General features: G+C 38.3%; 2 protein-coding genes across 8 annotated transcripts; both read left to right on the forward strand.

The window, feature by feature from the left end:
- The first annotated feature begins 510 nt into the window (after positions 1-510).
- Positions 511-4,700, forward strand: LOC122863827 (probable thiopurine S-methyltransferase). Of its 4 annotated transcripts, none has more exons than XM_044170605.1 (9): positions 511-787; positions 1,338-1,463; positions 1,801-1,893; positions 2,054-2,186; positions 3,443-3,495; positions 3,590-3,664; positions 3,979-4,064; positions 4,154-4,198; positions 4,389-4,700. In XM_044170605.1, exons 1-9 carry the CDS (start codon positions 726-728, stop codon positions 4,505-4,507), a joined length of 792 nt encoding a protein of 263 aa, XP_044026540.1. In that variant the 5' UTR covers positions 511-725; the 3' UTR covers positions 4,508-4,700. The 4 variants fall into 4 exon arrangements, with proteins under 4 accessions (XP_044026540.1, XP_044026541.1, XP_044026543.1 ...); XM_044170606.1 differs by having other exon boundaries at positions 1,341-1,463; XM_044170608.1 differs by having other exon boundaries at positions 515-683.
- A 464-nt stretch (positions 4,701-5,164) lies between these two features.
- LOC122863826 (protein phosphatase 1 regulatory subunit 36) lies at positions 5,165-13,680 on the forward strand. Of its 4 annotated transcripts, none has more exons than XM_044170603.1 (11): positions 5,165-5,531; positions 5,770-5,834; positions 5,934-6,017; positions 6,202-6,338; positions 6,822-6,891; positions 6,994-7,092; positions 7,352-7,492; positions 8,972-9,014; positions 9,644-9,873; positions 10,062-10,075; positions 11,805-11,976. In XM_044170603.1, the coding sequence occupies exons 1-11, from the start codon at positions 5,502-5,504 to the stop codon at positions 11,837-11,839; spliced, it is 948 nt and encodes a 315-aa protein (XP_044026538.1). In that variant the 5' UTR covers positions 5,165-5,501; the 3' UTR covers positions 11,840-11,976. The 4 variants fall into 4 exon arrangements, with proteins under 4 accessions (XP_044026538.1, XP_044026535.1, XP_044026537.1 ...); XM_044170600.1 differs by lacking the exon at positions 10,062-10,075 and adding an exon at positions 13,117-13,680 and having other exon boundaries at positions 5,373-5,531; positions 11,805-12,005; XM_044170602.1 differs by lacking the exon at positions 10,062-10,075 and adding an exon at positions 13,117-13,680 and having other exon boundaries at positions 5,414-5,531; positions 5,757-5,834; positions 5,934-6,048; positions 11,805-12,005.
- Positions 13,681-16,367: the final 2,687 nt, after the last annotated feature.

The following is a 16,367-nucleotide window of genomic DNA, read 5'->3' on the forward strand; positions in this document are numbered from 1 at the left end:
GTTACCAGTAGCCTAATATGAAGAGATATAGGCCTAGTTATAGGCTAACTAACCAAGTAAATTTAAATAATGCAGCCAAGGTAACAAGTGGCAATGTGTGGTGACAACAACAGCCTTGTGTGGAAAAGATAATGCACTGTTCTGTAGAGTCTGAAATCAAATTAGCCCAGTAATTTGGCTCGGAAACCCATAAAACCCCTTCACGGATCATTGGTAGTCCCCACAGTGAAGAACATAGCAAATAAAAGACATGGTTATTTATCCTATTTAGCAGTAGGGAACGTTTTTTTCTTTACTGGTGATCAGTATGCTTACAATCATATTTAGGCCCATAGGGAACCATTTAAAAGTTAAGGTAATGTTGTTAAGGAGGATACTGGTATTTCCCACGTAAATGAATGCAGCATCAGGCTCCTCCCAAACCAGAAGTAAAACCGGGTGATGGTTACTTTTAATCCCCGGGTTACACCTGTCAGGCGATGCTTTCTTAAACGTCCTGCCACTTTCGCCACGGTTGTCACACCAACCACTAGTAGTGAGACAAATGTATAACCTGACAGACTGAACTCAGGCCAATACATCTCCTTAGCATTGACGCGTATTGATAGATTGAAACGGTTGCACGATCAACGCTGTCGCTGGTGTGTTGCTGAACAAATATTAGCAGTCTTCATTCAGGAAAGGTACGCTCTTGGTTAGAATTGGTTAGAAGTGAATTGGCAAACATGCGGGATTCAGATTTTCTCTTAAAAGTACTATGTTTGGTTTTATGGCAGGCTGCTGCTAGGTAAGCGTGGACTTTGTTAAGAAATTGTTATGTATTACAAATATACTGCTTCTGGTCATAGTCTGAAATATTTAATTGATTTAATTATTTATTGGTAAGATCTAAATTATTTACATTAGAAACGGCTTCTCATGTTATGGAAGCAGTTTCGTCATTTCCCCCTGACGTCAGAGTTTGGTTACTCAAGTGACAAACAATGCTTTTATTTCAAGAAGCTGGATCAGTTATTCCTGAATAAAAAATCATGCGGGCTAAAAGCTGCAATTTTCCACTTTTGCAATGTATGTGCACATTAAAGGGCATACTCTGTATACACGTACACAACCTTTAACCTCAGTGCCGTCTGTTCTGGCTACAGCTGGTTATTCTGTAATTATTTACCAATAGAGTCAAATGCTCTTGGGTAAATAAGAATCATGGTTTTGTAATCACATCATAGCTCTCTCACATACATTCACTGTGCAGCTGTTTCACATGTGTCTCCAGACACTGATATGAATGCTATTTTCTCCATTATTTGTTTTCTCTCTGCTCTTTGTTATCCTCCCAGTAGTTGGGGTCAGGCAAACATAACCAGCATGCTGGCACTGCAGGCGGATCGGGTCATGGCACTCGGAGAATGGGAGGAACGCTGGCAGGAGGACAGAACTGGCTTCCATCAGCCTCATGTACACAAGTAAAAGCCCCACTTGTATCTACCTCCTTGGGGTGAAAAAGGAAAAACAAAAGTCTTGAAAATGCATGTTTGATTTAACAAGATTACGTTGACTGTAAATGCGCATTATCGCTCCTGTGATCCCATACAAATTACTTGTTTACAAGGCACATAAAGACTATCTACTAGGCTAATTCAGTCATAACATCGGCGCCTCATTCAGAGATTACATGTTTTTAAGTGTTTTCATAGAGTTAAGAAGTTTAAAGTGAGTGATGATGTAATCCTAACTATTAAAAATGCATATGCAGGAACGTCTGATGTTTTGCCATTAATAGTGTTTTGTTTTTTTGGACAGGATGCTGGAGAACAATATTGATAAAGTTGTTGCCGGACGGACAGGAGTTCGCTTCTTCTTCCCTCTCTGTGGGAAAGCTGTAGATATGAAGTGGTATGAAAAAGCCTACTATTTCCAATAAGGAAGATCAAGTTTGGTGTTGACATTTTCAGTTATCGTTTCTGCTAAAAAATGACAGTTCCTATTAAAATGTATGGACACCCTATATTATGGGGTGCTCCTAAATTCTTTCTACTTCCTGTGTGAATCCCAGGCTAGCAGACATGGGCCATTCAGTGGTTGGGGTGGAGATATCTGAAAAGGCTATAAAACAGTTCTTTGAGGAGAACAGCATGACCTACAGTGTGGAGCCTGTTCCTGCAATACCTGGAGCAAAGGTTTACAAGGTAAGTGAACTATACATGTGTGTGTAAACAGTGAGGAATCAACTTGCTTTTCATATTTTTACTCATAACATCTGGATGAATGTCATACCTATGCTTTACATTTATTCAAAAGACCACTGAAACACATTCAAGTTATGCAAATGTTTTATGTGTAGCAAATGCATTGTACATATTTGTTAAGCCTTAAAGTTATACTATTTATGGTTGGCAATTTTCAAAAATAGCAGTTTAATGTATTTACATTCTGTATATACCTCTCTGTATATTCGTTTTTATTGTTATTGGCGGAGTCCGCCATTCCTGTGCTGGATTCAGATACACACAAGGGATTCACGGGAAATGATGCAGCATGGAATCCAGCATTCAGCCTCACTGTTTTCTGTTCACCCTTCTACAGCCGTATCAGAGCTGTATTAAGTTACTGCTAATGCAAACCAAACGTTTGCTACTGCCACAGCTTCACATTAAAAGCATGCAAATGATGAAACATGGGGGGTGGCTTTTATTGTGAAACCATCACAGGAAAAGCAATGTATTTATCAGAGTACTGCTAACTGTGATCGTTCATCAAAAATGAACAGCCAATTGAACAAAAACAATGCTTTGTCATATTTCTGTCTGCCTAGCTACACAAAGGACCATACCAGTGTTTTTTCATGTTTTAGCCTATGTATCACAAATGTATTTACAAATAAAATGTATATACAAATCCTGTATGCCTTACATTAGTTAAAACTAAAACAAATGTCAAGAGAATAAATTAATAATTAAATACATTTAATTAACTAATCAATTTGGTTCAAAGGTTTAAAGAAAAACAGTATTACTATGAAACATTGTAAGGGAGGAATGGACTTCATTACAGCTCTGCAAAGCATCCTGTGAGGATCCTAGTCCCTTGTCTTAAAACGTCATCACGCTGTACATCATATCTTCTTTTATTGTTGTCAAAGTTACATTATCATTGCATGGGAAATGAGTTCGAAGAGCAGAAAGAGTTTCCCCTCTGGGATCAATAAAGTATTTCTGATTCTGATAGATTGACAAAAGTCTGCACTGCATTACAACACAACGATAATGTAACTTTGACAAAAATAAAAGCATACAGGAGGTTTTGGTCCAGTTAATGCAGGAATTAGATGGGACCCACATGTATGAACAGTAGCATTGCCCTGACAGGTAAAGACAGTTAAAGAAAAACATTATTTACACAGATATGGACAAAACAGTTAATCCACATTGTCTTTGTTCCACAGGGCTCAAAGAGAAATATCTCCCTATATCAATGTGACCTGTATAACTTCTCCAGGTAAGTAAAATGTATATCTTTTTATCCTATTAAAGATGTTTAATTACTTGCACAGGTAAATGTTTACCAGAAACTCTGTTTTTCCATTTCACAGTTCCATTGATGGTCAGTTTGGGGCAATTTGGGACAGAGGATCTCTAGTGGCCATCAACCCAAGAGACAGAGAAAAGTAAGATGAGACTGAACACTCCATTGAGATTTGATATTCTTTGTTTAGACTCAACATAGCAGATGTTTTATTAAAAAAAAAAAAGTTTATCATTTGAAATACACGACACATAATCTTCCTAAAATTAAATTAAATCCTCTTTCCTAAAATTAAATTAAATCCTCTTTCCTCCACAATTGTAATGTATCATTTTAATCATTCTAAGAAATGAACATCAGGTCATTTATTAGATATCACAGTTTGTTAACATTTTGGAATAAAACCATACATATGCTCCATGTTGTCTTACTATATTCTCTCTCACAATACCACAGGTATGCTGCTCTCATAACATCTCTCATGGCCAAAGACTGCAGATACCTCTTGGACACTTTGTTGTACAATCCTGAATTATATACAGGTAACTGTCCATATTGTGTATAAAACACCAGGCACTGCATAGAGAGTCATACACAACAACAGATAATTGTGACTGTATTTGTGTTTCAGGTCCTCCCTTTTTTGTGCCTAATGAACAAGTACACAGCCTGTTTGGTGAGTGCTGTTAAGAACAATCATGGTTGAGTGTGTTTCTGTACTTAATTATAAACCGTAGGCCTATAAATTAACCAAAATATGAACAGCACTATGATACTGTAGGAAGTGATACTTGGATACCTGTTAGATATGGACTATGGAGGCTGAGATTCATTTGAGGTTTTTATGGTGCATTTCTTTTCCTCAGGTAACAGCTGTGATATTGAGCTGCTGCAGTCGGTGGATGCCCTGACAGACAGACAACGAGGCTGGGGGCTGGACTACCTGACTGAAAATGTACACCTCATCACTCAAAAGAGCATTTAAAAACTAACTTGTAAGTTTAGAGAGCTTAGAAAAGCAGATATTGGGCATTTTACTGCAAACACTAGTCCTAGGCAATCTTTTTGATAAAGTTCTATTTTGGTGGGAAGTGAAGGTGCATGGAATTAAAATGTCAAGAACTGTAACATATAAAGTTTTGAATGCTTGTCAACATAAAACATGTTTTGTAACAAGATGTCTGTGGCTTTATTGTGGCTGTTGTGTATTACTGGCAATATTAACAATTGCAAATAGGCACTTTTTATATATTAATATAACAATTTCTTTAAATAATACTTAATTGAGAAAATGGAATTTACAACAAAGACACACATAAAACAGGATGTAAGTTATAAAATCAGACATAAAAGTAAGGAAATCTTTTAAAAAAAGAGGAAAGTAACTATCTTTTTACACACACACACACACACACACACACAATTTTTATGGCCTTACAATACAGTTTTAGGTTTTTAAGAAATACTAAAAGTGACATTAATTGAATCCAATTTGGTTTTTTGTTTTGAGAATATGCTGGTATGGATATGGTGTACTTTCTAAAAATCAAAAGCAGATATATAAAAGACATTTTGAATTCACCCTTGCCTACTCCAAACCATACAAGTTAATCTCAAAAGTCAACAGATGTACTTTACTTTGAAGAATGTTATCAGTCTATATAGAAAATATTTAATCGCAGGTGCAGTCCCAAAACATGAACAAAAGTTTCACGAAACCTTCTACAAAAAGCACACATAATGTCTAAGTATAGTTATAGACAAAGAGGACCTGGGGTCTCCAGGAACCCAAACAGAAGATTTAATAGAACGACGCTTGTATGCAGATGCAATTTAAAAGCGTCATGTACTAATGCGTCATGGAGCCAGCTTCTTTCCCATTGGCTGTTGCCTGGATACAGTGCCTAACATTAGCAAACGGCAAGGAGGAAGGAGCAAGAGCTAACCTGTAAAGTTTTTAACAAGTTTTGTTCACAGAAATGCAGAAATATCCCGAGGAGCCGAGAAACGTACGTTTCCACATTGAGACAGATGAATTTTATAAGTTTTGAAGACGTTATGTGACGATAAAAACGTTCGATATCGTTACAATTTTACCAATAACTATTATTACCGGTATTTGTGCTGCAATTTTAACTTAACCGTTTAAAAAGTATCTTTTAAGTTACGATAATAATACATATTTACATTTTTTCCCCAAATTACACATTTAAATGGTCTGGCTGACATTAAAGGAATACCTTTCAGGTCAGTGTACCGCCTTCAGGTAGCTGGGTGTGGAATGAAGAAGCTCGAACAGTGGAGTTTGTCAGGTGAGGCTAGCTGGGCCAAATTACTAGCATACTGCATCTGCTAGCAGTCGTGAGACGTTGTTAAACTATAATATTGTAAACATATTCCCTTTTCTCTAGTTCTAGTCCAGCAGAGGAGGGTGTTTTAAGGAAAAGGAGGCAAACCAATGTCAATTTCAACGATCTTCAGCAGCGGTCAGAGTGGTAGGCCTGGGTCACCAAGCAGCTTTCAAAAGTTCTGTTCACGTTATTCAACCGTGTTTATGATTAGTCGAAGGGCAGAGTAAATGTAGCCCTATAATCACCTCTTTTTGTAATTGCACATGATGTTCTGAACTACACATACACACAACTAACCTGCATATGTTGATCATTGCTGTTTCTCCAGGTTGGCTGAGATCTGTACGTTGAACCATAGAGGGCACCAAAGCATTAGAAAGAGCCTGAGCCCTGCTCATCTAAATGCTTACAGGTCCTCAGTGATGAAGAGGCGAGGGGACCGCATCACCACTGATGATGTTAAACGCAAGTGTCAATATGTTGTTGAACTCATAACAATAATGCCGCATGACTTAAGTCAGCTGCTCCTCTCTGTTTCCTGTAGCATTGGTAATTGCTGAACAGATAGGAGTTTGCTATGTGTGAATATACAGGAATCAGGGATTGCTCAGATTTGCATTTGTGATTATTTGCTCCATTACTTACTTGCATTGGTATCCCTAGAGTGACCGGACAAAGATTGAGGTTTTTGGGCAACCAAATTAATACATTTCTAGATTTGTCTTCACGGCTTATCCCACTATGCACACCATTTCCTAGTGATTGCTTTTCCAAAATTAAGATCAGTCCATGAATGATAGATCTTCATATGAAAGAGAAAATAAACTAAACATTGGTCTTTGGTAATGGTGATAGCATTTAGCCAGAGAATGATTGAATGATATTTCTATACGTAGTGAGTGCTAGATGACCTTTGACCCTGTTCTTACAAAGCTCTCTGTGTTTTAGAGGTGGCTGTCAGTTTGCTACAGGAGAATTATTCACTTCCCATTCCATTCTGTTTCTTGGCTGTATTGAAGTAAGGAATACAACATCTTTATACATACATACAGTTCCCATTGTTGTACATTGTATGACAAGATAAGTCATACACTGATACCAATTGCTTGTCGTTGTCCAGGAGTAAAGAGCTTGATGAAGTCCTGACTACGCTTCTCCTGTACCTGTCTTGTTTCTTTGAATACAAGTCTCTGGAGAATAAACCTAAGCCTTTAATGGCGTAAGTATGCTAAGAATGGAAGAGTGTTGTCTATTATACTATATATTGCTATCATGTATCTTACAGACTGGGGATTTTTGCCTTTATTTTAATGTTGTGGTATTTTTTATCTCAGTTATTTTCTGTGTTTCTTCCCCTTTCTTTATCTACCAATGTCTGTGACTCTATTTCTTTACATTTTTGTCTTTTTCGATCCCCTTTTCTCTCTTCTCTGTCCTGTATTTCTACACCCTCACTCCCTTTCTAACAAACCTGCCAGTGTAGACATCATCACAGAGCACCAGATGATGGCGGAGGCTTTGGCCAAAAAGGAGATGGCTCAAAAGAAGCTGGCTGTCTGCTACTTCAGCCTAATCATGGACCTGGAGATAGAACAGCATCAACACACGTCATATCACAAGTGAGTATTTGTTCAGATTCAGAACAGGTGGCAGACAGAGAATGTGCTATTCCTCCTACAATATTTTCACTCAGTTGTATAGTTACCAGGATGCATCACTCATCATACCTTTTCAAAATACCTCCTGGGTACCATTGGATAGCAGTAGTGAATGTCTTCCCAAGAGACTCTGAGAAAGCCACTGAAAAACATTACATTTATGTAGGAAATCCTAAATAAGGGCAGGATTTAAAAAATATATATATATATTAGGTTCATTTTGGGAATTCAGGGAAATTTTTATGATATGTATGCTTTGAAGTTTTATGATCATCTGAATGGGGTAAGGCACAAACACTCACATTTTTACTAGTTGAACAAATATTCATTGTGCATCATTGCTCTCTGTTTTGCAAAGTTGTATGAACTTTCTTATTAACTGATATTCACATAATAAGCTCTGCTGTCACATGTCTTACATTAAATGTTAAATGTTGTCATTATAGTACACAGTTGTAAGTGATACAATAATCACTTACAGGATAGGTTCACATTTAAAAAAAAAAATTATCTTGATACGACACATCCATAATGACATTCATAGTGTTTTTGGCTGTTGTAATTGTTCCTCCTGTCCATACTGACTATGAAGAGATCCCGTCATTATCCAATGTAAGAAATGGGGGACAAAATAAAAAAGCCTTTTTTCTGTGCAAAAATGCATTCTAAAGTTTAGTTGAAGCTAATAGGAGGCTTCAGCAGCCTGAGGTAGACAAATCAAGTAGGTATCGTCCGAAGTAAGTCTTTTTAGTACCAAAATTCTGCTTTGTGCTTCCCCGTGAAGTGTTTCCTTGTCATGATGCAGTGGAGGGACAGTAACAAAAAGAAGGACTTTGGTATTAAAGAGAGTTTTATAGATACACGCTTTATTTGGCTAACTCAGACTGCTGAAGCCTCATATTATACCATACTATGCTATACCAAACGAGGACTGTGGATTTTGTTCCCCATCACATCCATTGGAATCACATTAAGGAGGAATATCTTTAGGGTCAGTATGGACAGGACGAAAAACTACAGCAACCAAAATTTCAATGTACATATGTGCATTTGAGTATTGCTTTAAAACAGACTTGAAGAAATGTGAACCTATCCTTTCCGTAACCTTAGATACCTATATGTAAGCACTAGGACTGGATTCAGGTACTATGCACCTTTTTGATTGAATTGAACTGCAAACAAGGTCTCACACTAGTTTCTACTTTATCTACTTTATTTTTATTTTATTTTAAAGCTTTATTACTGGATGTTTTTATGACTCCTGCAATTCTTTCTATGATTGCCTTTGTTTCTTAAATTTTCTGACCTATATTTGATCAAATATAGGCATGGTTTCATGTACACTGGTTGTGTGTTTGTATCTCAGATCTGACTTTAAATGTTGCTCTTTGTTCTCAAGTCCCTCTTGAAGAAAGACCAAGCTTTTATGTGTTTTTCCAGGGGCCAGATGTCGTCAAACAGTACAGAATGGCTGCTACATGCGGTAGGTGCAATAAGAATCCTACAATGTGCGACAGACGTACTAATCAACTTAACTGCAAATGGACCGCTCCAATTAAAATGTTTTTAAGGTTATTATGAATCTTAGGAACTGGTTAATGATGCTAATCTGTCCCCTCACAAATCCCCCCATTTTTTAAAATTTGATCAATTTGATTTGTAACTGACATGAAATGTCTTTCCTTGCAAAGCATGTTGAAACATTCAAAACTGTATTGCCTCATCTGCACAGAGTGAAGGCCAGTTCACCATCTGTGAATACAGACGGTAGTGAGCAGAACAGAACGACATTGAGTGCTGGTTATGCCTGGTGGCCTTAATGAATTAGTTAATGGTAGGAGATGTTGATTCAACACAGGTGCTTTGCTTTGACAGGCTCCCTCCAGTTTTCAGCCAGGTGGGTGGACAGGGGGTGAAATATCACGCTAACAGCAGCAGCTTATTTTTCTGCTCTGTATGTGACCTTTTTTGGACAGAAATAGCTGTTATGACCTTTTAAAAACACAGACGAATCAAATGAATTAAGGAAATAATGGATTTGTGTGTAAAGAACCCCAGGTGACACTCTTCACTCACTTCTCTCCCTTTTTCCCCCTCACCCTCCGTTTCTAGTGCTTGTACAGCTTCTTCTGCTATGTGTCCTGGGTGACGTTTGGCAGGAAGGACCTGAGGGACATCCAAGAGGAGGTGGGGCGTCTTTTGTACTCTGACACCTTCAACACGGCAGTGAAGAACAGGACTGACAGAGACTCAGGAATCACCTTCGCTTCTGTTAATGGTTTAGCAAAGACGGGAGAAGCTGACCTCCAGGAGACGGGATGTATTAGCACATTCAAGCACAGGTACGTTAAAGTGAAGTAAAGGTTTGGTTGAGGTGGCATGTGATACCATCACTATCACTGTACATGTATTTAGAGTAGAATCATTTTTGATTGACGAAAAGTAACAGCATGTTATGCCTCGTATTTCACTACTGTTTAGGTTCATATCTCTGTGAACTTATCCTATACATTTTTGATTGCCCCCACAGGCCAGTTCGAGAGGGTAAGCTACAATATACAGTATAATGGCCCTCTGGAGATAGTAAAGTTTCAGCATTGGTCAGCCTTTGGAGGCAGTCACATTTTCATCAACTTTTGTGAATATTTGCTTTGCCTCTCATTTATTATCATTAAAAACTTAATTCAATAACAAATTCAAAAAATCTAATTCTGAGTTGATAAACCAGGCATTAACCAACAGAAACACTGCTTTCTGTGATTCTGTTACCCTGCCATACTATTTCATACAGTACAGGGTTCATCACTACCAGCGACGACTTTAATGTGGAAGTAGTTGTGTGATCCATTGTTAATTTAGAAATCTTGATTATAGCCACTTTAACTAATAGCTGTTGTTTAACCATCAATATGTTTAACCAGTCTGGCCCTGATTGATGTATTATAGAGTAAATAACTTAATAGCTCCAGCAATAAAGTTGTCTGTGTTTGATGGATGTCATGTCGGACCTCTAACTGGAATATGATTGATGTCGACAGATTCATAGCTTTGTCCGATAGGAGGGGTCTGTCTGACAGCCTGTTTTATGTTGTGTTGCTGTGTCTGACACAAGATTGACAGTTGTATAAGCTGTCAAGAGGCCCAGTGCTCTATCCTGCTGTCAGGTTGAGAGCAAACAATCAAATGCTGGGCTAGAAGCTTGCTCTCTTCCTGAGGGTGGATGTACACAACATGATTTGGACTAGCTTTAGCACCACTTCCAGCTGTTGTGCAAAACACTGTGATAAAAAAAAATCTATCAGACTATATATTTTTTGTTATTTGTTCTGGAATAGCACCTGGATCTTGAGAAGTTGGCTACCGTAGAATCTTTCCTGATTAATTAGTTCTGGATATTTGTTTAAGTTTCCACCATGGGTACTATAGGTATGTATGACAAAATGGAATATGTGAGGAATGTCTCCTTTTCAAAATGCTTATACAGCTGTTGTCTGTGCGTGAATGAACTGCTATACGGTATAGACAGACCTTTAGTATTATCATATTTGGTTTAATTAATGGTGTAAAAGATGTGTGCAGTGAAAGTTCATACGTTTGTTCTCTTAATTCCTAAAAGTATAATAAGTATAATGTATTGGAGAAAATTTTGTACACATTTGTTGCCCGCTGTGTTTCCTCCAATATACAGATGGGTGATAAATTAAAGGAAAAACCACCAGGTCACCACAAGTCTCCAGAACAGCTTCAGTGCTCCTCGCCAAGTCTGTGGAATTCTATTGGAGAGATGAACACCATTCCTCCACAAGATATTCCCTCATTTATATATACAACCTTTATTTAATCAGGTAATCTCATTGAGATCAAGATCTCTTTTGCAAGAGAGACCTGAGTACAGCAGAAGAAAGAAAGAAAGAAAGAAAGAAAGAAAGAAAGAAAGAAAGAAAGAAAAACAAACATATCCAGACATAACAAAAGGACATATAGCAGAGACAGTCACAGACATCACTAAATAGATTTGAAGTGAATTGGTATGAAACTGGGTTGAGATCTGGTGACTGTAAAGGCTGTAGCATTTTATTCACATCATTTTCAAACTTACCAAACCATTCAGTGAGCCCTGGTGCACGGAAGCATCTGCATTTGATATGTTTCTCCGCTCTTTTATTCAGGTTTTTCCTTTCATTTGTCCCCCGTCATCTTTCCCTAGGGTGTTTGTACACAACAAATTCATTAAATTCTTTGTCCCTGCTCCTTGATCTGACTTTTTCCCCAGAACGTCCCACAGGCATCCGGCCCTCAGCAGTATAGTTAATCAGCGATCCCCACTGATGGTGTGTCTGCTGCCCACACCCAGAGAACGGTCACCCCATCTGTTCCTCAGCAGCCGGGCCAGGAGGCAGAGCCCACTGCAGGTCGAGCACTGTGACACCAAGGCCCTGATGGAGGAGCTCAACCAGCAGCTGGCCAGTGTCAGGTGGTGTAAATCAACACTCAGGAGGGTGGAATTTGTTTTGATCAAGGGTATGATGTATCTGTTTCACTACTGCCATACCCAAAATAACAGTTACTGCTATGTGTATGATGATGTCAGACAAATTGTCATGGACTTAAAGTGACTTGTGACCACTAGGGGGGCAGACATATTCCAAAACAAACTCCCTTAATATACCACGGATAAACTGTTAGCTTCTCAAGTGCTTATGGCTAACTTGTTAGTTCTCCATTTAGTCATCCAGCAGGCACGGAGTCACATGAGCACCTTGTTGGTGTCATGATTTTGGCATTTTAGTTCTGGTTAGGTCCACTAACTCCTAAGATGGTTGACTTTCTTCACCAGCCACTTGCTGGTCAGGACTTGATTGGTGGAAAGGGTTGCCTATGGTTTTATTATATAGGTAAGGGGGGTTGGTAAGAGCCATAAGAATGCCATGCCATCTACCATCTATGTGTGGTTGAAAAACCAAAACCATAAGCTTAAAGCTCCATTGAACTGCAGAGTGAGGTGGTAATTTTCAGTGGGTCGGGTACTACAGTGACCCTTGTTGCATTACAGGAAGTCATTTGATGCTGTGTTAATGTAAAAATATAGTGAAGCTTTAATGATATATTTGAATGTTGCTAATAATTAGTTTAAAGTACATTTAGCTGTATTAAACTGGGGTGCTTTTGTTTTTGTTTTTTTTTCTGGTTTCTCCTGCCTTTTTTGTTTCAACCTCTTAGAAATTGGTAACTAGAATGGAAAAACTGAACATTATTGTGATTATGCTGGGCAGTAATACCCACTCTACACTCTACACCCACTCTCTTTTATCAGTGTCCCCAGTGGTCATATTGTATTAAAGAACGCTCTGTCTGGTTTTAACTGAATAATCTCAGATTTCATATGTAATGGGAATCTTTATTGCCATCTAACCAGATCTTTAATCAACTGAAAGGATAAAATGATTCATAGACTTACACTTTTATTTCACGTGTGTTTTTGTACCAAGATAGCATAGAAAAAAGGACTTGGGTTGTGAAAAACAAACAAAAATTAATCCATCTTACCCCACGTTCTCTCTCTCTTAATTTATTTATTACATCAGCTTTGGGATTCTTGGCAAGCCATTGAGACAGTTCAGCCGCAGTACCCTGATACCGTGTGGAGAACAGAAAAACAACAGAGATGAGGATAGCGACCATGAACCAGGGAGTGATGTTAATAACAACAGTGAGGAGCATCCTGTCGTCCACGTTCGAGGTAGCAGGTCATCCTTCATGGGTCCTAAGTCGACAGGCCTTGCCAGATATGGCAGCACCACCCACATAAACACTAGAAACTCTGCAGCCACCATAGAGGCAGTGACCTCAAACACTGAATGACTTGTATGTGTGAAAGTGGCAGAATGTTTTGAGTGTGAGTGTGCATTTTCATTGGCGTAACACAGATATCGCATGATTTACAAATGCATTCCTCAGCACAGCCAACAGGGTCAAAAACAGAGAGGAAAGACAACAGATTTTTGTTCTTCTTTGCTCATGTGTGGCTCATTTTCAAAAGCACCTCCCTGGACGGTCATCACACACATTATACTGTATTGCTTCTGAATTTAAATCAGTGTCTTATTTACCAGCTGGTGGTGCTGTTGAATAAAATATAATAATAACAATTTTGAAGGTCTGCACTTTCTATAGTGTCTGAAAGGTATTCAATTCACATATGAAAATGAAGGAAGTCTAGCACACTGCATGCATAATTCACATTGGATAATATGTATTTGGGAAATCAAATTATACAGTCTTCACACAGAGTTTGTCATCCCGATCAGTGTTCACCTTTTTTTTTTTTTTATTTAAATCATGAAGACCACTGAATCATTTTGTGTCCTTGTGCTGTCTCACAACAGGCTGACACACACACACACACACACACACACACACACACCACTCTCTAGCCAGGATTGGTAGCAGAAGGGGCTTTGCCTTCGCCCTAATTGGCTGCGTAATCTGGGACACCAGGAGTAGAGTTAAGCCCTCTGAGGAGGAGAAGAAGGAGGAGTCCTGGGAAGCTTGTGCATTAGGATGGGGGATGGGTCACAGGATATATTTAAAATTAGTTTAAAATTTTTTAAGTGCTCTTGGTTTAAATTTACACCCAATCCACACCCAAAACGATTAAGTCAAGCACTCCCCTGTTTTGTCCAAATCTGGCTGGTATCACTTAGTTTTTCTGCTGTTTGTTTCCATTAAGGTCACAGAGGATGAACACTTTGATGAGGACAAAGAGTATTGTCCAGATCCAATGGGACCTGTTACTTTCTCCCCTCTTCTTCTGCTGTCTTGTCTTCGTCCCCTGATGGCTACTTTCACTTCTTTGTCTCCTCCCTTGTACCAGGCAAGCAGTCAGATACTTGACAGTGAAACCTGCCTTATCAGTTAACAGGTCCTTTTCGCTGGCCTGACTGAATAATCAAAGAGGTGCTACACTGGCTGTGGAAGACAACATCTGTAGTCAGTGTAAATTACCGGAAAAGGCTGCCCATAATGTTAACTACCGCCTTAAAGACACAGTTCAATGTTTTTGGAAATACTCTTATTCCCTTTCTTGCCGAGAATTAGGTGAAAATCCAGTTAGCTTAGCTTAGCATAAAGACTGACAACAGTTAGCCTGGCTCTCTCCAAAGGTAACAAAATCTGCCTACCAACACCTCTACAGCTCAATAATTATCACATTATATCTTGTTTATTTAATCAGTACAAAAACCAAAGTGTAAAAATGACAATTTGCTGTTTTACGGGGGCCTTTGTGCCAGACTACCTCTTGGCCAGGACCAGTTGCCAGGTGACCAGCGGAAACTCCAGTTACTGGTCAGGGCTAAGAAAACTCCTGCACGTAATCCCCATTCGATTTTTGTATGGATTTAACAAACAAGATATAACGTGTGTAGTGAGCTTTAGAAGTGCTAGTAGGTGGATTGTGTTACCTTTGGGCAGAGCCAGACTTCTTATGGATATCTTTGTGTATTTAAAATTGTGTGACTTCTAGTTGGATTGTCTCCAATCATCGGAGGTGGAAGAGTTACCTGTCGAAAAGAAAATATATTACTCTTCTCTTCATCAGTAAATACATTAGGATATAATTCCAGTACACTCTCAGTAGACCATTCTTTTACCCGATGTTACCACCTGATTTTGTCCCTGAAACATAAATGCTGGATTTCAGAACATTAGAATAGTGAGCTGTGAGGAAAGTAACAAAATCAGTGAGTGTCATTATCCATTGTTTGCACTCCCTCTTTGCTGTGAAAAAGCACAAGCCAAACTGTGTTTTAAAGTTATTTAAAGTACCGTTTAAAAAGCTGGAATTATTTTTCTTTTAAATTAAAGTTAATGAACAGTGAATACCAGCGAAATCTCCACATAAAAGCTGCACAATAATGATTCACTGCACAGAAGTATTCTTGTTAATCAGTTGTCAGAATGATTTAATGATTTCAAAATTCCTGAAAGTTTTTCTTTTTCTAAATGAGAGATCCAGCAGTGGCACTAATTAGTAAAGCTTTATAATTTGGCTGTGAATAACATCTCTTCCCATCCCAGTGTTAAAGGTTGATTGGTTAAACCAAGTCAAGGGTGTGATATCGTGTGGTCGAATTCAGCAATTTAATTAGCGTTTGCATATATTACAACATATACTTATGTCTAGCACCAAGGCAAGTAGAGTATATTCACATTTCAGCCAAATCATTATGGATAGATGTAAGATTTTTCAATAGCACCACCAATGCACAAGTACCTCTATACCTCAGTCTGTGTTACACACATCGAAAGGTTTTTGGCCTCTGTATTTGAAGGAAGTCACCTTGTATCTGCAGAACTGATTTGCAATATATCTGGCTAAAATAGTGCCTAAGGAATTTAGCTTGGCAGTACTTGTGATCAGGAGAGTTGTAGGGTTTACTGTGCACAAAGGGCAGACTGTTATCGGGTGGGATTAGTGGTTTTTTAAAGGTTCTGGGAAAATGCTGTTCTGAATGGATTTTAGTGACGTGGAAATTTGACAGCAAGGTGGAAGATTGTGCTGGCAAGCTTGTCATCAGTGGACCATTTGAAGGCTGCTATGTGGGGAAAAAAAACACCTTTTTTTAAATTAATTGAATAATTACAAAATTGCCTCTCAAATCATGCATTGGTTGCACATGTTTTAAAGCTAATTAAAGTGCACTGCAAGCTTATTTATATCTAATGGTAAAGGTTAAGTAAAGTGATCATGCTTGAAAATGGAGTTTTGTACCTGTAATCTTAGTTTTGTTCATTTGTACATTTAAGTTTGTACCTGTAAACTTGAAAGTTTGTA

The sequence above is a fragment of the Siniperca chuatsi genome, linkage group LG17 (assembly GCF_020085105.1).
Source record: "Siniperca chuatsi isolate FFG_IHB_CAS linkage group LG17, ASM2008510v1, whole genome shotgun sequence".
Lineage (NCBI taxonomy): Eukaryota > Metazoa > Chordata > Actinopteri > Centrarchiformes > Sinipercidae > Siniperca > Siniperca chuatsi.

What these genes read in the sequence shown, in the direction of transcription:
- LOC122863826 (XM_044170600.1), top strand. Translation starts at nt 5,502, where the DNA reads ATGCAGAAATATCCCGAGGAGCCGAGAAAC. An exon ending in CGAACAGTGGAGTTTGTCAG is followed by an intron (nt 5,835 to 5,933) that starts GTGAGGCTAGCT and finishes CCTTTTCTCTAG; the next exon opens with TTCTAGTCCAGCAGAGGAGG. An exon ending in CACCACTGATGATGTTAAAC is followed by an intron (nt 6,339 to 6,821) that starts GCAAGTGTCAAT and finishes TCTGTGTTTTAG; the next exon opens with AGGTGGCTGTCAGTTTGCTA.
- LOC122863827 (XM_044170605.1), top strand. Translation starts at nt 726, where the DNA reads ATGCGGGATTCAGATTTTCTCTTAAAAGTACTATGTTTGGTTTTATGG. An exon ending in CAATCCTGAATTATATACAG is followed by an intron (nt 4,065 to 4,153) that starts GTAACTGTCCAT and finishes TTTGTGTTTCAG; the next exon opens with GTCCTCCCTTTTTTGTGCCT. An exon ending in ACAAGTACACAGCCTGTTTG is followed by an intron (nt 4,199 to 4,388) that starts GTGAGTGCTGTT and finishes TCTTTTCCTCAG; the next exon opens with GTAACAGCTGTGATATTGAG.